Source organism: Eulemur rufifrons, chromosome 16, assembly GCF_041146395.1.
Source record: "Eulemur rufifrons isolate Redbay chromosome 16, OSU_ERuf_1, whole genome shotgun sequence".
Lineage (NCBI taxonomy): Eukaryota > Metazoa > Chordata > Mammalia > Primates > Lemuridae > Eulemur > Eulemur rufifrons.
This window is the reverse complement of record NC_090998.1, coordinates 89,108,216-89,131,884: the sequence shown is the minus strand read 5'-3', so window position 1 is coordinate 89,131,884 and position 23,669 is coordinate 89,108,216. Positions and strand designations below refer to the sequence as shown.

Sequence of the window (23,669 nt, the reverse complement as noted above, 5' to 3'; positions counted from 1 at the left end):
CACATAAAGGGGCTTTCTGCCTGGGCAGCAAGAAACAGGGCTAAGGATGCCACTGTCCCTGCTGCTGGAAGTGCTGTTGATAACCAGGATTGCTTCTTCTGCATATTGAATTATAAATTTATATAATCCCGTAATATACTTATGATTTATATTATGTAAGCACAGGCTTTATAGCATCCACTGACAAGCAACAGAAATTAAAAACCCAATATAAATCACAAGCTGACCCCTTTAGAAAAATGGCATGCACGTGAACTGTTCTATGAGAGAAAGGAGCTAAACTTTTAACGAATGTTTCTTACAGAAAAGATAAGCTCTAATTTTTAATCATGGACTCATAACATAAAATTTAAGACATCTGCAGGCCAGAGAAGATCACAGGGTAACCTATCAGCATCATCTGGTGGCTGCGATGAGCTGGCCTTTTCCTCTGCGAACTACACGATCCAGTTACCCAGAGAAAACACGTGAGCTATAACCACAGATGTTCCTGAAGACTAGAAGACATTTCTAGAATCTGGAGAAAAGTGAGGGTTTTGTGATGGAAGAGAGGTGATCCTGAGGTTGGGAAAGACACACAAAGATCCTGAAGGTACTGCTAAACACCTCTTTGTGCCAAGGTTCTGGTTAATGTCTTCCAACAGCACTTTAGATCTATTTCAAGTCTACTAGATGACGGTTCCCATGATGACACAACTGATTCCACAATGAAAACCATGATGGAAACAAAATCTTCACAAACCTATTTCTATCAAGTAGAGGAGATGCATGATTTTTAAAATGCAGTCAAGTGACTATGTACACCTGAGTGTGAATTTCTAGACTATCATTCATTCAAGTGGCACTGTAAAAGTCCTAAATATAATACTGATAAACTTCACAGAATTTTTTTTCTTGTTCAAATTTTGAGCATTCCATAAAATTTCATTATTTAATCAAAAGATAGTCCCTTAAATCTGCTATTTGGTAGAAAAGAGATGATGGACATTTTAAAGAAAGTTACAAACAAACAAGTGGAAAAACAGGCACTTGAAATTCAATTTTTCAATTTAGGAACATCCAATGAGACATTCCATAGCATCGGGCTACAAAGTTTTGCAAACTACTGTGGCTACACATTGCCAGCTGTATCATGTACAGCTTAGATTTTCAATGGTTATGAATGAGTATGGCATTCTTCGTTTAAAAAATTATGAAATCTTTGTCAGCTTCAAGAAACTTGAAAAGCTCTTATGTGTGTGGCTATAAGAGAAGACAGACAAAGGCAAAAGGAAGGCATGGAAGGATGAAGTCACTGGGTAGCAGAGACCAGGTTCCACCTTAAAAGCCAGAGAACTCCTATTTTAAATTATACTGACAAAAAAGCAGAAACACACATTAGACACAGTGAGCGTATTTAATTTACTGAGCTAAAAAAAAAAAAAAACACATCAAAATTATAATTCTGTCTAGATTCTAAACCTAATTTAAAACAAAATTAACTTGTGATTTTTTTTTTTTTTTTTTAAAGAGATGGAGTCTTGTTATGTTGCCCTGGCTGGACTCGAACTCCTGGGCTCAAGTGATCCTCCAGCTTCAGCCTCTTAAGTAGCTGGGACTGACTACGGGCACATACCACCATGCCCAGTTTATGATTTTTAGTTCACCGTGAACATTTTAACATATGCCAAGCCAAGTCACCACCATTTGCTATTAATTATTTATTTAACATTCGAGGTCCTGAATCTCACTGAATCAACAGTTTGAACACTAAACAGCTCTCACCAAAATGTCTGATGTCCAAATTAACAAAGAAATCTCTCAAAAATACAAATGCCGCATGCTTACTAGGTTTCATGGCATTGGGAGCGTTGGCGGGTGTGTTCCCCCAGCCTGTGGTCGCTGCTCCTGTATCATCCATTTCGCCCCACCCAGGACTGGTTTCGTTGGGCTCACCCCAAGCTGAAGTACCATTATCTGGAGCAGGTGGTGTGCTTTTGCTCCAGACTGTAAAGAAAGGAAATATGTCTCTGTGAATGACTTTCTAAGTGAAATACCATAATATCCAATGGAGGTGAAGGTGACGGGAACAGGCATGCTGATATTCTGTTGGTAAAAACTCAACTTTCATGGAGGGCATCTGGAAATGTCACTTTTAAAAAGTCGGATGCACATGACTTTTGACTCAGTGAACTCCACTGCCAGGAAATTATACCACAGATATACTTGTAAATGTAGGTGGAATTCCATGTACAACAATGCTCACTGCATCACTGTTAGAAAAAATTTGGAAGCAACCCAAATAGACTGATTGTGGGTCCCCCACAAAATACTATTTAAGAAGCAATTAAGAAAAAGAACTGTATGTACTAAAATGGAAAGCTTATAAGTATATAATGAAAAAAGCAGGGTGAAGAACAGTGTAGAAAGTATAATCCTTTCTCTGTAAAATTTGTAAAGGACTGATATATTAAAACTCTTGCTGCAGGCACGAACAACATTTCTCAATGGGACACAAACTTCAAAGAGATTACCTATGTGGAAAGACCCTAGGGGTTAAGATTCTTTTATTATTATTTTTTGCTTTTCCATACAGTTTGAAGGTTTTTACTATGTGGATATTGTTTTCGAAAATGTTAGCAGGTTTTATTCTAGATAGGAGTTAATGAGCAATCTTCATCTCCTTCCTCATTCTTTTCGATACTTGAAAAAAAAGAATTAGTTAAAAGTAATCATTTTCTAAGTGGTCAAAAATGGACTCAATAACCACTGGGTTTACTTTGAGAAGTGGAAAACTGATTATTAATATTATGATTAAGTTTAACTAAAAAAAGACTTGAAAGGTACATCCCCCTTAATTTGTTGAATTCTCTGCTTTATGAGAACATTCAGGTTGACAATGTCAAACTAAGAATGCCATTACCATCATAACTTTTAATTTGCCAGGTAGGATGTTTCCTATTCAAATAATGAGAGAAGAAAGTTTAATTCTGGGCAATTGATTATCATGAGATAATAATCTCTAATCCAAAGTACTCCCCCTTCCAGAGATAATCATTAAAAACCATCTGGAAAGAGACTAAAACCTTCCAGACACCAGCTTTGCTACAGCATTGATGGCCTCTGGCAGAACAACTCAGCATACTTCCCCCTTTGCTGGGGAAAGAGAAACACAGAGGATGTGTCCATGGGTGGAACCAGAATGGAAATTAGGTCTATTTCTGCTACTACTTTAATTCTTTATTTTAAAATCTAGAGCATAGTTTGTTTGGCAAGATAGAAGTCTTCTGGATTATGCACACCAATACAATTGGAGAAAAATAATTTTGGGGACTAACACGGGGTTATCATCTTTTCCTTTTGCCGAGAAAGAACATTAAAAAGTACTACCAGCATCTGCCAGCACTAGCGGTTTATAAAAAGAGAGGTTCTGTTAGCAACAGAGTAGCAACTGTAGGAAAGAGTCTGAGAATAAAACTAAGTTGAATAAATGCACCTTAATAAAAGTGCCTTGGTCTAGGATTTTTTTTCTTCATCAAAATCTGCGAGAAAAAACCATTGCTTACCTGATGCTGATTTCCCGGTCATCGGGGTGGGCAGGTTTGGTTCACGAGGTGCTGGGCCCCCTTGGGAATTCTTATCCCACAGATTCACATTCTTGTAGTTGTAACTGTTAGGGTCTCCCCACGCTGAAGTGCCATCATCAATGTCCATTTTTCGACTAATTGACTGTGGAGATGGCTCTTCCCAACCACTGGGTTCCTCATCCTTAGGGGTTGTGGGCTGTGGCCCGCTGCTCCAGTTGGAATTGGAAGGTCGAACGTTGCCTGGAGGTGGTGGAGGTGGGCCTCCCCATGAGCCAGAAGCCTCTGGCTGTGGTGGCTGTGGTGGCTGTGGCTGCTGCTGCTGTTGGTGTTGTTTATTCCAGGAATTGGGCTGTCTGCCTGTCTCATTCCATGCCGGGGATCTTTTGCAATCTTCCCACCCACCTTTTGAAGCTAGGCTTGCATTCCCACCATTACCCCAAGTTCCGATTTCGTTCTGTCCTCCTTCACCCCACCCAGACACAGGTTTACTTGCAGAACCTTCCCAATTGCTGTTTTTTGCTTGATCAACTTCCTCTCCCCAACCATTCTTTCCAGAAGTCCATCCTTGATTGGGCTGGCGTCCACCTCCCCACCCCTGATCCTTGCTGGGGTTCTCATTCCAAGAGGAAGATGTCTTTTCATCTGGTCGTGCTCCTCCCCAGTTGGAAGAGTTGTTGTTCTTATAATCATTCCAGCTTCCTGTGTTCTTGGGGTCTTTCCACTCTGTAGAGGCTGAGAGCTCCCCCCATCCAGACTTCATTTGATTGCTTTGGCTGGGTGCGTCTCCCCAGCCCCCTGAGTTCTTGGTCTGTGTGGCAGCGCTCTCCCACCCCTCAGTTCCTTTGTCAGATTTCCCCTCAGGCCTTGGCACCTCTTCAATATCCCACACCGTGTCCTGCTTAATTTGAGTTTGGCCCCAGCCAGTGTTTGAGAGCACCCTGGGGTCCAAATCAGTTCGGCTCAAAAGAGTCTGCAAGACAGCCTGACAATCAGGATGTGTGGGCCTGTACGACCGACGGCCAGAATTATGACTGTCACTACTTCCTGCCTTGTGGTTGCTTCCAGTGCTTTGACCTCCAACTTCACTTCCTGTGGAGCTGGAAGATCTTCCCCAACAGGGAGCCTGGGCATTGCCTTGGTTTTCAGGGAGGGGGTGGCCCTTTTGATTGTCCCATGCTCCAGTGCTAGAATTTGGTTGGTTTGGACCACTCCATTCTCCAATTTTCAACTCATCAGACCCAGTCGGCTGTTTCCATTCTCCCTGAGAGACCCCAGATGTCATTTTGTTCCCTTCACCCCATTTGTTGTCATTAGAGTCCTGAGGGCCAAAGTTCCAGGACCCACCCGTAGACCTGTTATTGTTGTCCCAAGAGTCATTTTTTGACCCAGTTGATTTCTGAACAGAAGCTCCTTTCCAGGAGTCCTCTCTTTCTTTTCCATTGTTCCCATTGTTTCCAGAATTGCTTTGTCCAGAGACTGTGTCAGTTCCAGAAGGCCCCCTAGCTGCACCCCAAGATCCAACACTCCCAGTCTTTCGATCTCCAGTGCTTTGTGAAGGGGCATCAGTGCTCCTGGAGGTGTTCCCCAAGCCCATTCCAAAGGGCATTCCCTTATTCTCCACGGGGTTTGGTGAACTTAAGTTCAAGGAGTTAGTGTTTCCATTTTTTGGTCCATCAGTGTTATGAATTTGAGCCTGTTCTCTGCCAGAGACAACAAAATTAACACCCGCATTTTCCATCTTTGACTGCTGTTCCCTGGATGTCTGACCTACTGTGCTAACCTGTGCACTGGAATTACTATTATCTGCTTCCAATGCTCCTTTCCTAGAAGTTCCTTCTTGGACCAGTGCTGGCCAGGCAGATGGGTTGCTATTTGGGTTAAAGTTGCTGAAGCCAGAGCCAGGTCCAATTCTATCTTGACCACTCACATTCCTCCAATTTCCTAGTCCATTGTTGCTCTCTGTAGTAGAGTTGGAAGATTGAACAGATTTAGCCTTAGGGTCAGATTTCCAGACCCCAAGATTACATTCGTTCCCAGAACTTGCAGACTGGCACTGGCTCCCTTTTCCTTTGTTACTAGTGGTGCTTCCTGGCAGAGTGCTCTTCTCAGAGCCAGGGTTCGAGGCACTGTTGTTATCGGTGGTGTTTTCGGAAGAAGATTCAGTGTCTTTGCTGGCAATACAAGGCCACTCTTCCATGTCAGACCCGTCTACAATCACCTTGTCCCAGATGTGAATTGGGTTGGGGGAGGTGCCGTTGTTGGAGGAGGCTCCCGGGCCCCAAGTGGAATTTGCATAATTTGAAGCAGCAGCACCTCCAAGGGTTGACTCTGGGAAAGAGATCGTTTTATCAATCACAGTTTCACATGCATTTATTACCCATTAAAACCCAGAACTCAGACTGCCTCTAGAAGAGCTAATCACATTTCTCCACAAATCAGCTTCACTACCTAGTTCCTGCATCACAACTGTCTTAGTCATCTTTTTTTCATTTGTCTGATGTCACATTGGCCAAGTCTAACTCCATAACATCTCTCAAAGGTATCTCCTTGCCATTCCTGTTGACAGAGAAGGGCCTTCTTGTATCTTGAGTCAGTGCAATAGCACTCTAAACTTGTTCTGTATCTCCAATCTACTCTAAACACTCCTGGCTGAACAAATTTTTCTAAAGGATACCTTTGACCTTTGATTCTATCACTGCTGTATGGAGAGCCTCCAATAGTTCCTTAATGCACAAGAATAAAGCTGAACTCCTTGGTTGGGAGTTCAAGATGCTCCATGACCTGGGACCAACCAACTTTCTAGTCTTATGTCCTACTACCTTCCACGTAGATCCATACCACTTGACCTTCCACAACTTGTGCCTTCTCCCTCTGGCACTATTCTACATTGGCACCTACTGTTTTTACCTCCTGCAGTCACACAATGAAATTTACTCATCCTTCTGGGCCTAGTTCAAGTGCCATTTCTCCTAGGAAGCTGTTTCTGAGCTCATCATCTGAAAATAATTTTTCCCTGTCCAGAGCCATTTTCCTCAGTGCTGCAGTACTATGTTCACATCTTTCCTTCCCCATGTTAGCGCCTTTTAGGTAGAGACCCTGTCTTGCTAATGTTTGAATTCCACAGATCTGCCGAATGATAAATGCTCACTGAGCTAGATGCTGGGTGACACACAAGCATGAATCAGATTTCGTAGCCCCAAGGAACTTAATCTGATAAATTAGTCTGGCTCAGCACACATTTTGGGGTGGAATTTACCATATTTGGTGGGGGAAAAAAATGACATGTTTTTAATGAGATAATTTCTTTTAAATTTATTTTAGCTCCTTTTACCAAGCAGCTTAAAATCAGTATGAAGTTGAACAAAATATCATATAGAGCCATATAACAATCAGAAAGCATAGAACCTGAAACTCGGGATATTTAGGGGCCTCCTTGGCTTTAATGATATAAAGAAGAGACTCTGACTCACACGGGACCCGCGTCTCCACTCAGGCCTGGCTAGACTCAGCTGCAGAAACGCCTGACAGGGCCATCTTCCCCCATGCTTCTTTTTGCAGCTGGTTACCAGGGCCAGGACAAAAGAGCCACAAGACCTTTCTGTGTCTGCTTTGGGCCTGGCCTGAAGCCTCCCAGGTAGGGCTTATCTCTGCGTGAAGCCTGTGTTACCACTAGGTTTCTTTACATCCTTACTACTCTGCACACAACAAGATGGTGAAAGAATTTTCTAGGCAATTCTTTGTTCAAAGTCAGAACTCAAATAAAGCATCCTACTGGTGACAACCATCAATCCATCAATTCATTGTCCTTGCTAATGCATGATCATGTTCAAGCTCTGAATTTTAACAGCGCCTAAAAAGGCATTTTAAGAAAGTCAAAATCTGTTAACTAAAAATAAAAATAATGTACTTAGAAGTTCTTAGCTGTTAGTTAACTTAGTATTCATCAATTAAAAACTCTCAAAACTTCTAGTAGAACCCTTCAGCTAAAGATCTTATGTCCACATACAGTTTTTAACAAGGCTCAAAATCCAGGGCCCTCAGAAGAAATATGACTTTAAAAATTTAATAAAAAACTATAGGCCGGGCGCGGTGGCTCACGCCTGTAATCCTAGCACTCTGGGAGGCCGAGGTGGGCGGATCCTTTGAGCTCAGGAGTTCGAGACCAGCCTGAGCAAGAGCGAGACCCCATCTCTACTAAAAATAGAAAGAAATTATATGGACAGCTAAAAAATATATATAGAGAGAAAAAAATTAGCCGGGCATAGTGGTGCATGCCTGTAGTCCCAGCTACTCGGGAGGCTGAGACAGTAGGATCGCTTGAGCTCAGGAGTTTGAGGTTGCTGTGAGCTAGGCTGACGCCACGGCACTCACTCTAGCCTGGGCAACAGAGTGAGACTCTGTCTCAAAAAAAAAAAAAAAAACAAAAAAACAAAAAAACAAAAAAAAACTATAGAATGGTTTTATTTGGTAACCTCCCAAGATTCTACATTTTAATCTAAGAAATCATTTTCTCTATACTCGTAGCATTCCGGAAACAGAATGAGCCTCCACAGAAGCTCCACTTGCCATCATGCTCTGAACACACAGTGGAACTACAGGATTAAATTTATAACACTCTTGCCTGAGAAGGGAAAGAAAGGCCCAAACAGTGATGACCAACAGCAGCTACATGAGCCTCTCATGCCCAGAGCCCACACTTACAGGACACTAAAACCCAGTTTCTGAGAACTGCCTAATACATTTCATACTGGGATCTTCTTCCATCTTTTGAATAATCCCAACAATCTATGTAATTCACAGTTTTCCTGGACTTTACATCAGGCAATGCAAACAAAGCGCTCTCTCTCTCTAAAGCTGCCATGAATTCAAGCCATCACCTCCGATGCCTCACCTGGCGCAGTCCCACTCTCACTCTGCAGCAGCGTTCCTGTCACTTGTGCGTTGTTTGGGTTTGCTCCAGGTGCTGTGCAGGGAGGAGGCCCTGCCCCACCCCCGAGGAGCATGCAGGACGGTGGAGGGGGCTGCCCACGTTTCAGTAACACTTTGTGGTCCTGCTGGCAACGGAATCGCGGCGGCACCTCCCGAGGCATGTAGCGGGCGGCGCTTGGCGGTTGTCCGTTCGGCACTGCCACCCTTTTGGCATTGTTGCCACCATTGACTGGTGGCGATGGAGAGCTGCCAATTGGGCTGGCGGCCGTTGGTTGGCTTAAACTTGGTTTCGTCACTTCGGGCACTGAAAGAGAGAGGTTGGGAACGGTCTTTGAAATATATCGAATACATTTTTCTAAAGATTACTTTTTATAAAGCGTACATGAGACCAATAACTCTTCTCCTTTCACTCTACTCTAGAGAGATACAGTCTTTCCAAATTCTCCACAGTATCTCCAGTTTACTGAAGGTAGCGTGGAGGCGGCGGGTGATGGCGACAAGGATTCAAACACAGTAAGATCATGGAATTATATGCCATTAATGAAGGGGGAGAGGGACACAATCATCATTCATTCCCTATATCAACAGTGGAATTAATTCCCTGAAGGGCTGCCTTGCAGGGTTAAATGTCTGTGGCAGAGTCCTTGGTAAGGGGTTCAAGCCTCTTGGCCCAAGGGCTCCCTCCCTTCATCCACATTTCTTTAAAGATCTGGCTCTGAAAAGACTTTCCTGCAGTTCCTGGACCAGGTGGGCTAAGCACCCTTCATCTGTGCTCTGGAACACGCTGTCCGCATCTCTCTCTACCATGGAGTTTACCGTATCATGTTGAAATTCTCCATTTACAGGACACTCTCCCTCACTGGGCCATGACTGTCTCAGGGCAGGGACCCATCTTCCATATTTCTGTTCTTAATGCACGGCACAGAGTGGACCCCAACAGGAAACAGTGGGACTGGAGAATCGCAAAACTCAAATCGTTCTGGTTTCTACAGTCACCTGGACTCAAAGACTCATATGGCTCTCTGTGTAAATATTACAAATGTCATAAATCTTTTTGCTGTTGTCAAACAAAAATTGTTTTCCCCAAATCTTTAAGATAAAAATTTCAAAATATAGATACCTTTTCTATTTATTTCAAATAATTTTTTTACCTTCATTTTTGAAATGGCAAACAGACAGCACGGGATGGTGCCGGGCAACCATGAGCACACGCTGCCAGACCTTAGGCCCTCCCCTCTCAGCTCCACAGAGAACGTTCTCTTGGATCTGCACCCTCCTTGCTTCATGCTACCAAAAGACCACATTCCACACCCATTCCACAAAAATCTATGTGACAACTTGAGGCTGGAAGTATCACAGAAATAATCACTGAGCCTGACAAGTCAGACAATTCTGAGGCCCAAATCCCTGCCACCCAGGGTAACGGCAGGGCCAGCTCTGGTGGCAGTACTGCTTTGACTGCTAAAATGATGCTGGGCCAGCATGTCGCTCATTTAACTGGCTCCTTTATGAGGAGAGAGATACATCATCAGAAATCCGGGGGCCCAATCTATAGCACCACTGGACGTTAACGAGTACTCTGAGAGACAAGAGAAAAAAGCAGGTGCCTGCCTTCCAGGTGACCCCTATATTTAACCTTAGCCAATCAAAAGGCAGTACTGGTCCTCCTAGTAAGGGAGGTCAGAGGATCCAAAATCTGATGAGCAGAATAAAAATGAGACTTAATAAGTTAGCCATTATCTAATATTAATGACCTATAACCACAAATGGATAAATATCTGGTAAGTGAATGAATAAAGATGATTTAATGATTCATTTTCTGTATGTTTCTGGAGGATTCCACCAGCATATGGCATTCTCAATCCCTTTTTCTCTTATTAGGAAAATAAGTAGGTGGCAAAGGCTGGGAGGGATTCTTCCCAACTGGTTTTTAGGACAGAAGGAGCCATGTCTCTGTGAGGCTGCCCTTCTGTAAAAGGACTAGGATCTTCACTTGACCTTAACCAAGTCTTAATTAATTTCCCTAAAAAACGAGTAAGACAAAGAACAGCCTACAGGTCTGAGGGCTGAACACTAGTTTGATTAACTTTATAACATCCACAGCACTGTTTCAATCAAAGAAATCTGGTGGGCATCACATACTGTGCAAGATTCCTTGCAAAAGCTCCTCAGGGCACTTTCCCACCCTCACATCACATCTCAGAGATAGAATGGACCATAAATGATAAATCCATTATAAAGTGGAACACGCTGCAACCACTTTCCTTCCAATACAGTGCTCTGTCCTGGGAGACGAGTCATTTAAAACCCCAAGACATCGTCCGAAAAAGCCTGCAATACCATGTTAGTCAGAAGATAACTGTTTCAGGACATGAATGAATGAATGAATGAATTCTTATTCTGTTTTTTTAAATTATACCTTTCCATGGGTTCAAGAACATCAAACATTTAAAGGCCAATCAGAATTCTAGGAACTAAATGGAGAGCAATGGTGCTGTTGGCAAGAAGCCTGATCCAATCTGATCCCCCCGAGTCCAAACTTAAGACATCAGAATCAGTGTTCCTAGTCATGCTCCAAAATGTTAGATGATAACAGAAGAGAGAGACACTATCATTAAGTCTGAATATGTTACTTTTCAGGCCCTTTCTTTTCTGAATCTTAAGGATTTGCAGGTTGTAGTGCAAATATTTCTAAAGAGGATGCCTTTCTAAATAAGGGCATAGTTTCTTATTTTCCAGAGAAAAGGTCCATGGCTTAAACATGGTCTCTGTATCACAAGGAAATAAAAACATTGTGGAAAATGCTGGGTATCCTATTTTCTAATTTCTATTCATTTACTTCTACAAACCATTTACGTATTCTAATGACTGAATTTTCCCCACTCCTAGCCTCTTTGTTTTATGTCATTCTCATGTCTTACAGTTTGAACTTCTAATTGCCCCTATATCTGGAAAACTTCAATAAAATACTACTTTTTCAGATAAAAGGGTTAAGAAACTCCTGAAACAGGTAGGTTTCTGAATTTTTTAAAAGTAGGTTGGGCATAGTGGCTCATGCCTGCAACCCTAATACTTTGGGAGGCTGAGGCAAGAGGATTGCCTAAGGCCACGAGTTCGAGACCAGCCTGAGCAAGAGCAAGACCCCATCTCTACAAAAAATAGATTAGCTGGGCGTGGTAGTGCGAGCCCAGTCCCAGCTATTCATGAGGCTGAGGCAGAAGGATCGCGTGAGCCTTGGAATTCAAGGTTGCAATGAGCTATGATGATGCCACTGCACTCCAGACTAGGTGACAGAGCAAGACTCCATCTCAAAAAAAAAAAAGGAAAAAAAGTATACATTCATGATAAACCTAACAACTATACAGGACCAATACAAACTATTATTTCCTTTAACCATCTCAATGGGACCAAACATAAAAAATTACCTAGAAATGTTTAAAATACAAACCAGGCCTAGAAAAGATATTATTTTAGTCTGAAATTTTAAATCTGATGACACACAGTGAATGGCTGACACATACTGAACAATTTTCAGTAAACTTTAAGCACTGTCTCCATTTGTTTACCTTCCATTCACTTCTCAACCTTTGGGTTGAAACAAAAGCAGCACACTGGCTTTCCCCTAAGTCACTAGTCATCTTCACTGCCAATCCAATGAGCGCTCACTGGACCATTTCTTCTTTGACTTTCTGCAGCTTCTGACACTACTTGTCATTCCCTCCCTCTGTGTTTTTACGAGAGCCGCTCCTGCTAGCTCTTCCTTTCTCTCTCTCTTGCTCGGCTTCTCATACTCTTGATCAGGGTCAGCAAACTTCTTCTGTGAAGGGCCAGATAGAAAATATTTTAGGCTTTACTGGCCACGTTGTCTTTGTCACAACAACTCAACTCTGCACTTCTAGGGCAAAAACAGTCACAGACAATGTGTAAACAAGTGAGTGTGGCTGTGTTCCAACAAAACTTTACTTATAGACAGTGAAATATGACTTTCACATCTTCACATGCCATGAAATATTGTTTTTTTTCCCCCAATAATTAAAAAATGTAGAAAACATTCTTAGCTCATGGGCAGTACAAAAATAGGTGGTGAGATACAGTGGGCCTGTGGCCACAGTTGGCATCCCCTGCTTTTGACTATCCCCATAATCATAATTGCAGAATGGCAGCTGAATTTGGCCATTGAATTGTGGCTTAAAAAAGAAAAAAAGAAAAGAAAAAATCAGTGTGGGCCAGGCAAGGTAGCTCATGTTATAATCCCAGCACTTTGTGATGCCAGGCTGAGGCAGGAGGCTTGCTTGAGGCCAGGAGTCCGAGACCAACCAGGGCAACATAGCAAGCCCTCATCTTTACCAAAAAATAAAAGAAAATCAGCCAGGCATGGTGGCTTGCACCTATAGTCCCAGCTACTCTGGAGGCTCAGGTGGGAGGATAGACAGCCCAGGAGTTGAAAGTTACAGTGAGCTCTGATGACGCCACTGCACTCTAGCCTGAGTGACAGAGCGAGACTCTGTCTGAAAAAACAAAGAAACAAAAATCAGAGCCCACATCATTCCCTCATTTAAGTTACTTGTATACAAAACTCTCCCATGCGCCCACTTTAACCATCACTTATGTGTTAATGTTTCCCAAATCACAATCTCTAAGTCAGATCTCTTTCACCCTTCCCCTCCTCCTCAAATTTATTCCCTAGCTCCCAATCCCATTTCTCCTCCCTCAAAGAATGAAGCCATCACCCAACCAGCTGCTCAAGTCAGATACCTGGAAGGTATCTTAGACTTCTCAGTACTACCACACCCCACATCATTATCCAACACCATTAAGTTAAACTAAAGCACCTCTGCAATTCGTTCCTTCATCTCTACCACCAGTTCTCCTAATCAGGTTCAAGTCCTCATTACCTGCCATCTAGGCTACTTTCATGTCCACTTATCTGATCCACATGTCTCATAATACCTCACATTCATTCACTCTCTTAGAGGCAGCCAGTTCCATCTTTGAACAAGTGGTTACCCACAATAGTGTTAGAACACACCGATGTTTCTGCAAGATGTGAGGGGTGCTGTGAGTAGTTTATTAATTATTTAGTGGTGGGGGGAACTCCAATAGTAATAAATAAGAGTAGACTCAAGGTTACCCTGTACTCACTGAAACATGTCTTCTGGAATAGGCTCAAACAAAAGTAGAGTTGTAGCCAAGTTACTGCAAAGACCCATGCCTCACGTATGCTGATGGGGAAGGTGTTGTCCTTCAGCTGTGTCGCAGTGGGGTAAGGGGCAATGTCATGAATAACTACTTTGGACAATAATATCTAAAAACTTTAACTTACGCTGAGCTGGAAGCCTTTCTCTGTTGCTTTGACTCATCAGTGGTACTTAAGGGTTAGAATAAGTTTCACTGAACAAAACATACAACAGACAATTACCAACTATTAAATGTCAGGCACCAGAGCCCTTCACATTTTTGAAGACAGTTAACGTGAGGTTCCGCAGGTGGGAAGCCTTCCCATGGAAGCTAAGCAACCCCCCACAGGTGTTTAAACCTCATAAGGTGACAAATTCATTGAGTGATCTGGCCCAAACTCCGTATGGTCCATGGAGGCTGATCTCTGTTTCTTTCCATAGCATGGTGCCCATTACAGGAACTGTAAATCCCTTCCTGGATACCATATCTCTATTAAGGCAGCTTAAGGTCATGCTAGTTTTTATAAATCAGTCATTTCATGCTGATAACTTTAATTAAGCCAACCATCACTCTAACATCTTTTTAATAAGGCTAAATTGCTATGTCTGAATTTCCCTATTACATAGTCTATGCAACTGGTCTTTTTAATCCTAAACTTATCCTTCATCCCTGTTAAATTTCATCTCCTAGATCTGATCTGTTACACCAATCCCTCAAACTCTTTGGATTCCAAGTCTAACATCCAATAAAGGAGTATATTAACTTCTACCTTAAGTATTTATTATTATTTGGTACCTGGGTAGCAAGCCAGCTCTAGCCTGTGTCTTCATATAACCTCCACTTGAAATGTCCTATTCTTCTCTTCAGAATTCTCACCATTTTTTTTTAAATGATGGAAGATAAAGAACATATAATAAATCTACTTTTTCTCTGAAATATGGAAAAATCTTACTTTAGTCCTCTGTACAACCAGAAATTCGGCACCAACAGTCTTTTCTTTTTTCTTATAGGGTCTGTTGGGGAAAGAGGGGTAGATTCAGAGTTAAAGGGAGATGGCCTGAGGAAGACATCATCTTTGGGGAGAGGAACAGGACTCAGACACATCAGCTGAGGGAAGATAAGAAGATTTAGAGTACCCAGGCAGGCTCTCAGGAACAAAGATAAAGCTGTAGCTGTAAACCTGGGCCCCAAACTAGAACGATCAAGGCCTCCCTGTACTTACAGTCTAACATACCTCAGGGATAATTTGTATTTTTACTTCCTGACTACTCCCTGGTTCTCACAATTAAATCCCTTAGGAAACCTGAAATGGGCTTTCAGCTGCCCTCAGGATTATTTTACTTTACTTTTTGATTGGAGGGGTGGGGAGTGGGGAGAGCATGGAGACTGTGAAACTGTATTCCATTCTATGATAGGTATGAGAAAGATCCTAGTTAGAAAAAAAATCTGGTAGTGAATAGAAAACAAAATTTGATTTTTAAGACTTTGGCAGAGGAAAGAGGAATGCATTTGAGAACAGATCTGGTACCAAAAAAATTTTTTGGTGAGAAAAAATGCCTAACAGATTTTCAGTTTTCCAATAGAAACACCACTTATCGTACAAAACAGCTTGGTTTTATAGCACAACCAATACTTGGCTTCATGAGCATTAGACTTGTGGCCAGGCCTAGGAACCCAACCACCACGTTCCAGAAACCACAGAACCTGGATTGTCCAGGAAAATGACAATTATCTCATCTGCTGCCCCCATAAATTATCAAAAAGTCCTATAAATATCAATATTTAAGTGCCCAAACCCTTTCCTAGACAGTATGTTGGTTCAGAAAATATGGACACTGTACCACTATGAATAACCGTATTTCTATGATAAAGTATAATTTATACTTCAAGCAAGTAATTTACAAAGATACTTCCAAAATAAAGCCTACTTCTGGGCTGGGAACTGGGGGAATGTACAGGGGAGAATACTATTCTCTCTAACCAATTAAGATAATTATAACTAATAATAGTTTCTCTCAGTTTATTTTATAAATCACTACAAAGTCCCAGACTACAGTCTTCTTCGCAATTTCCTAAGGAACTAGCACTGTCTTTATCAGTCTTCCATCACTGTGTGACACGCTTTGGCCCGGCAGTCCAACAAAACAAAACAAAAGACAATGAAGAAACCGATCTTTACAGAGCCTCCTGTCAAGCCTTGGCCTCTCCATCACCCTTACCCTCCTCCAAGTTACAGTCACATCTGATTCCCTTCATCCAGAGCAGCGGTTCTCAACCAGGGTCATGTACTGGGGTCACCTACAGAGCCTTTTAAAATACATCTGCTAGGGCCGTGGCCTGGGACTGTGAAGGTTTGGCAGGAGGGCTGGGCTTGTGTATTTTGACAGCTCTATGCAAATGATACTCTGTCATGCATACCTAATTGACACACACATTTAGGTGAGCAAGGAGAAGAGCCGCATCAAAGGATGAAGTCTCCCATTCTTAAGGGGAACTGACCCAAAGTGTGACCATCAGCAGACAAAAACTACATGATCAAAATCAATAGGAAAGAAAAAAAAAAAAAAAGACATAGACCATTAAGTTGAGAATGACCCGAGGGACACCTGCTTCTGTTTACAAGACGTCACCATTTTGTAACAGAGTTAACCTACTCAAAATGTATTACCTTTAAAAAGCATACTCCAGGCTTTAGCTCAGAAGAGAGTGTAGATGCAACATTCCATTTTCAGACTCAATGCATGCCATGGGTAAAGTGGTTAACAGCCCTTTGCAGTTCCCCTCTGTAAATTAGGAGCTGGTGGTTTGTTTTTTGTTATTGTTCTAAAAAATTTTTCGGAAAAGGTTCAGTTCAAAATCATGACCCATATACTTTTACAACAAGGTATTTACTCTTTTGTCTCCTAAAAAATTTAAGGCCAACTAGAAACATTAGTACAAGTACTTTTAATTTGTTATTACTGCTCTTCAGGGACTGCAAACAACGCACCTTAATTACTCTACACCCATTCTCTTTCCAAGTGGATTGGAGGCTGAGTCAGCAAGAGTGTAAAATCTAAACACAAAGGTTCTAATAATTTAAAAAGAAAAAAAATCTTACCTTTGGTTTTTTGTTCCGTGACCTGCAAAATGAACAGACATCAGTAAATGAGATTTGCTTTCTAATTCAGCATTGTAAGACAACTTTAATTCTGATAACTTAAGTAATCCAGGCTGTCAGATACACAGGCATGGTTGAAGTCTAGAAAAAGCAGCTGGGAGACTCCATTCAGACATCCTTCTAGACTACAGCCATATGTCCAGCTATAATTTACATGACCACCATTAGGAAGAATACTAAAAATTAAAAAAAAAAAAAAAAAAGGCACTTCACTCTCATTACATGATGTAGTCCCTGTACTGTGAGTATTTGCCATTTGATTGCTATGACTAGACAAAATCAAATGGATATGGCCCAGAAACTGAATTAGCCATAGAGACAAAAAGATTCCACTATGAATATGGACTCAAACACTTAATTCCAAATCTAAAAAGCAAAACTTCAGAGATACATCATCAGAGGCAACAGAGGTCACGGTAGGAAAGCAGGATTCAAAACCAACACTTGTCACTTCCTGGCTGTGTGATCTCAGTTTTCTATTATCTGTTGAACAGAGTTAATAATAGTATATCTCTGCAAAGGGTTGTTGTAAGGATTAAATCAGATATTCATGCATGTTTGCTGTTGTTATTAAAGTTTACATACAGCATGAAGTACAGCAATATGATTGAAATATGTAAATTTTGAACAAATCAAGAGTTCTTTGCTAAAAGTATTTCTTTATATAGTAACTAACGTATCTATGGAAGTGATTAACCTAAAATGGTGGACAGGCTGAGTACAGTAATGGGTTTTTAGACAGTTTGGAAATGATGATTAGGTAAGAGGGGAAAATAAAGGAGGGTGTCTAATTATACATGCCCTGTATAAAACCCACAAAGGTCACGCATAAGAAAAACATCCAAAAGGAAATATGCCAAAGTTCCAACAGTGGTTACTTTACATTATTGAGACTCGTGGGTGCTTTTGACCCACTTTTCCCAACTGTTAATCTTCTAAAGCATTTTTATATTGGTTATCTGACGTTTGTAATAAAAATATTCAGGTAGAAGAGGTCTGATCATTTGTGGCTGGTGATCATACTGGGTTATTGCTATGGGGGGTTCACAAAAACATGGTCATCTTCGGAGGGAAGGTCTTGCAGCTAACTGCCCACCTCAGCATGGATCCTCGCACACCACTGTCGGACTCTAAGTCTGAGTTAAACAATCTACTTTCCTGGAATGCTTCTTATATTCTTACATGAAAGCACAAGTTAATTCTATTGTAGTGGATTTGTGGAACACAGTGTCTTGAAATCAATGTTTCTCAGTACTAACTGTTACAGAGACCAATTCTACCAAAAAATACCCTTGTATAATTTTTCTATGACCCCACTTAGCCAAGAAAAATGATTTCTATCCATCCACATATCAATTCCCTAAGGTAATTTAGGTTTTATACCATTGTAAATATTTCTTAGAATGCCAGTTTTGAAAATCAGTTATACAGGAAATCAATGCCTTCCCGCCATAAGCAACAAACCCAAATAATGTCAAATATGTCTTATAATGTGGGTTCTGTTAAAAGAGCTGTCCCCCAGATGGTAAAAAGCTGGATGATCAAAGTATGTATTCTGCCAGCACTAAACAATGCTCCTTTAGCAGCAACAGCCTAATGAATGTGAATGGAATCCTTCTTTGACACCTCTCTCATGAATGGAAATCTAACAGTTTACTCAGTGATGGCTCTAGAGAGAGCAAACTGCCACAGCCATTGAACACAGTGCAAAAAGCTCATGTTTGATTTCTGTGTGGAAGTAATTTAATTTTAGCTTTAAATAAGTCGATTCTTTAAGAAAATTATGTTGCCATCATTCATTCTTGACCATTCACTTATTAAATATACAATTTTTAAGTGACTATTCTGCACCAGGCACTGCCCTAGTTACGGCAATACAAATATGAATAAAACCTTGAGAAACTTACAGTCAGTCTAGTGGTGAAGACAGACACAAAGAACTGGTTACAAAGCAGTGCGGGTAAGCAGCACGAAAGATGTGGAAACACTTAGATGAGGCACCACAAATGTTTGCTGACTGAATGAATGAACGACTGACCACATAATAGAACCTCTGGCACATTCTCTACAATTCTTTTCATCATAGCACATTTTATGCCTCCTAGTTGAGGCGTTTTCTCTATAATAAGGTTGGAAACCACTTAGACAATCACATGGCAAGCTTTGTGTTCTCTCCTTAAAACTGCTAAATCAGAATTTAATTCTGAAATGATGCAATGGTTCAGTATAATAAAACAGTATCAAAGGCCATGGGTCAGCCTGTGTCAACCTAGACTCTGTGTCAGCCGATCTAGAAAATTTCAACCAAAAATGATTGAATTTTTATTGCTTGCAATTAACCACTTCAAAATTTTATTTATGATGCTTTTCCTCTTCAACATCAGTTCTTAATGCAGACGCAAGCACACAGGAGAGCTTGTCCAGTTGCATAAACTACATTCTCTGCATAAGTAATCCCAATTCACTCTCAAATATATCCATACCATCTTTATTTGAAATCATTTTTCTTAGTGGAATCCACAACGCAAGTTTACAGATGCATATTTTATTAATCATTTCTAAATATTGATATTTTTAGTTTAAGAAAACATTATTTATGTCAAGAATGAAAATAGAACGTATACTGTCTAAAATAATTGCTCTGCTTGGCATCCCCTTGTTAACAGCCTTAGTTCAAGTTCCCTGGTGTCTAACCTATTAACCATCCATTTCAACAGACTGCAAAATCTGATTTTTGTACCAGTTTAGCAGATGAAGTGTGTGAGTACCTTGAAGGAAAGCTTTCACTAAGGTTCAATCTCACATCACTCCAGGGCGTGCTCAGTGTGTGCAGGGCACAGGGACAAGAGCCCAGAAGCCACAGGAGCAATGCCACTAACACCTCATACGTGGTGGACCTGCATATTGTAATCTCAGTGATAGGGAATGTGGCTGTGTACCCAAAAGGAAGTGCAAAAAAGCCTCGAGGTTGTTATCTGACTTCTTTATTCGGACTTTTCTTTTTTCTTTTCTTTTTTTTAGAGAGAGAGTCTTGCTCTGTGGCCCAGGCTGGAATGCAGTGGTACAATCATAGCTCACTGTAGCCTCTAACTCCTGGGATCAACAGTCCTCCTGCCTCGGCCTCCTAAAGTGTTGGGATTATAAATGGGAACCACCGTGCCCAGCCCACAGTCTTTACTCTAGAATTTCATAAAATTCTTACAAACTCAGATGAGAAGCAGATACCCTAATAGCACAAAGATGTGATGCGCAAGATACCACTATTAACAGAAACAAAAACAGACAAAATCTTCAAGAGCACAGCAGTCTATTATAGCACCAAATAATAATGGATGTTCTTTTTAATTAAGTCATGAAGAAAAGATAAAATTATATTTCATATAGTTAACATGGCAGGGTCACATGCAATCCAATTCAGAAAATATTTCTAGGATTTTTCTTATGCTGGTACCCAGCATAAGAAATGATCTATTTCAATAATTCAAGAAATTGAATTATGGGAAACGCTATATCCAATAATGCTGGGAAAACTTGCAGTGCCCCTTACACCTTACATTGGCTTGTGTTTGATCGCCTTGACTCTATACTTAATCTAGAGATATCCTCTGAACCTTAGTAATAGTTTCTACCTCCCTAAACTTAGGCTTCGATAACTAACACCACAGCAGGGACCCTCACACCTGCCCCACAGTGAGACCCCGTTTCCCAGGTGCTTCAAGTGGCGCTAACAAGAACTGGTAACAAATCACCTTGCCTCCAGAAAAGGCACCACAGCAACCCTGCTGAGCCAGAGCCCAAGTCAGGAGATATAAAAAGAATGGTGAGGTGGGGAAGTGAAGTCACATCAGGCAATGGCCAGGGCAGAGGTGATGCTCTGAAGCAAAGAGGGGGCAGGGCGTTCTAACCGCTCTCCGCCTCACTCAGACAGCACTGCCAGACTAACACTTCAACTGAGACCTGACAGCTCAGAGCTGTCAGCCCTGTGTGTTTTTTCTTTTAGCATCTCTTCTTTTTTCCTAAGTAAATTCCTCAAAGCCATGCAGTGCTGTATCCCCCCAAACACTACGAAGAACCACTGGATCCTTTCTGAAGGGGGTTTCTGTATGGAATTATCCAAAGGCAGACTCATCAAAACAACAGTGCTATGAGTGACCAAAAGAATACCAAGGCAAACTCCAGCACGTTTTTAAAAGTTATTCTCTAAACTTCCTTAAGGAAATTAAGATTAAATTATTACACAAATAAGGAAACACAGTAAGAGCTGAGCATTTGAAAACTCTCTTGTCTTTCTCAATATTGTTTATTGTTGTTTTCACAAAATCAGCTGCAGCATTATTTAACATGTACTTTACGGTAACAAGTACAGACCTTGAACTTTCTCCCACTTCCAAATCTTAAAACTTTCAAGTAAACTAATGTCTCAGGTAGCAGCATTATTGAGATGTCAGGTATCTGGGCTGAGACAGTTTCTTATTCTGGATGCTTGCAGATGTAAAGGCAGACTTAATTGATTAAACCCACCTTCTGAGTGGCTTCTTTTTTCTTTTTATCCTCTTTCTTCCTTTTCTTGTCTTCCATTAACTGTTCTTCCCTTTCTTGCTCCTTCTCTCTGTTAAAGTAATATCATACCAGAAGGTTATACATCTACATTCACAATTCATTTCTGTAGCAAATTAAATGCTTATAGATGATATGCAAGACAACATTTCATCTCTGTGACCGAGCAGAACACAGTTATTTCACTTAAACCAAAAGGATGCATAAAATGCACCACATTTAATTATTCTCACATCTTGGTTTATCACCCCTTTTGTAAAACACGACATTAAGTTTAGTTTCAAAGAAGCCTATTAAGATAAGCTTTTATAGTATCTACCTAAAAGAATACATGTGCGCACACACACAGAGGATTAATGTGTTTCCACTCAGCAAAGGACTTGATTTGAATATGATAATATCCAGTTGGCTTCTGGCAATATTCCTCACAAATAATGCAATTAATTACAGTACATATGTATTCATCATAATTTAGGTGTTCTCCCATGACATCCTTAGAATGGTGAACATAAAACTCTTATGTTCTGTATTCCATATTTTTTCTCTACATTTACTAATACTACATGTTTTACATATTTTTACTTATGTTTTTAAGGCAGTTACCAAGAGCACATTCCCTATTGAGTGCACAACTGCATCCTCTCATGCAGCTCAATTAAGACAATCAGGTTTTGCTCCACTCACTTACAATAAAAATAATACATAAACATGCCAACTGAACAAATGTGTGAATCTTAAGAAATTAAGATAATTTATACCTCACATTTCAAAAATAACTTTGAAATGGAACATCTATTCTAATGGCAATAATTTCTACTCTGTATATCAACTGAGAAAAACCATATAAGCAACCACCTAGTACAACTTCAAAGCTCAAGGTAGGAAACCCCAGACTGGATGCTTATTGAATTTCAGAGCTAGAAACCGGAGATGTAATTCTCAGGTCCCCAGAGAACTGAACAGATAATGTCTGCAGTACTTATGATTTTATGTGATCAACATAACAAATCCCTAGTTTCACAGATATCACCTAGATTAAGGCCAAGTTAAAAGTGAGTCAAACTAGGCTGAGTGCCCATAATGTCAGGGAGCTCTGACAGCACCACTGCACTCCAGCCTGGGCATCAGAGTGAGACCCTGTCTCAAAAAGAAAAAAAAAGTGAGTCAAATTAAAGAAAAATGCTAAGTAAATTATAGGTTTGCAAACAGGTCAAAAATCACAAAGATGATTCCTGAAGGACTCAAGTTTGGGAAGTGGAGATCTAGTTTAATACATTCAATCCACACAAAAGGAACAAAATAAGGACCAAACCTGAGGTGGGCTCTCCTGAATAAGTAATTAATCTTTTATTTATAGAAAACAAAAATTAAAAAGTTGTTTTACCTACATGTTAAGTTATCACTGACTTTGTCCACATTCACAAATACTAGCCTAGCCTTTCTCCTTCTGCACCTCTGGGCATAAATATACAAAAGCCTAATATGCAAAATTCACACAATCTAGGATGAGATTTTATTGAAAATTCGTTAGGTCTAATGCTGGATTTCTTTGGAGTCAGATAATGTGTACATCTGTCTAGGTATGAAGCTCCTGGAGAAAATCCACTTGCAGCAGGGTACTGCTTTAAGAAAATGGATTTACAAAAACTGGCAAGATGGATGTTGACCATCTAAGGTAGGCTGGCCACCAATCCCGTTATACTTGGCTCTAAGGGCCTCCTGCTTCCTCTAGCTGCAAGTGGAGAGAGGAGGGGGTTTCTCATGCCAAAATTGCTCTAATTTGGCTTCTGCATTTTATAGTGAAACTGCAGAAAAGGATATTCAGGCAACCACAGCCTAAATACCTGTTTAAATATTCGGTGTTTTAAAAAAAAAAAAAAAAAAAAGCATTATGCTGCCTTTTTTCCTAAATCTAAAATTATTCTAAAATTAGAAGTTTATTTTAAAAAAATACAGTGTAAAAAAAAGCAGTAAGTTTTAATGAGAGACATTCTTAAAAAACAACTAACCTTTTCAAATATTTTCCCTATAAACAGGTAATTCAGGGAAAGAGATAGAAATTCATGCTTACTAGAAGTGGATTTATTTCCAAAACAAATATTTTTCAAAGCTTTCCAGGAGACAGTCTGTGCTTTCACCCTGATTTTTTTTGTTGTTTTTACCATGGATTTGGGTAGAATTTAGTCTTCTCTTTAAATTTTACTTCCTTAGGGAGAATTTACTTTGCCAAACTTGACTTAAAAACTTGCCATTTACTGAACAATAAATCAAATAGTGTG

General features: G+C 40.6%; 1 protein-coding gene across 3 annotated transcripts in view; it reads right to left on the bottom strand.

Moving 5' to 3' along the window:
- Positions 1-23,669, bottom strand: part of TNRC6B (trinucleotide repeat containing adaptor 6B) — a 239,552-nt gene that overhangs the window by 44,802 nt on the left and 171,081 nt on the right. For 2 of the 3 annotated variants that reach the window (XM_069489869.1, XM_069489871.1), the window contains exons 5-9: positions 21,355-21,442; positions 16,774-16,795; positions 8,458-8,799; positions 3,546-5,894; positions 1,828-1,986 (exon numbers count right to left, since the gene is read on the bottom strand). In XM_069489869.1, the coding sequence (XP_069345970.1) occupies positions 1,828-1,986; positions 3,546-5,894; positions 8,458-8,799; positions 16,774-16,795; positions 21,355-21,442 (2,960 nt within the window). The remainder of the gene's footprint in view (positions 1-1,827; positions 1,987-3,545; positions 5,895-8,457; positions 8,800-16,773; positions 16,796-21,354; positions 21,443-23,669) is intronic. The other variant, XM_069489870.1, reaches the window with a different exon arrangement.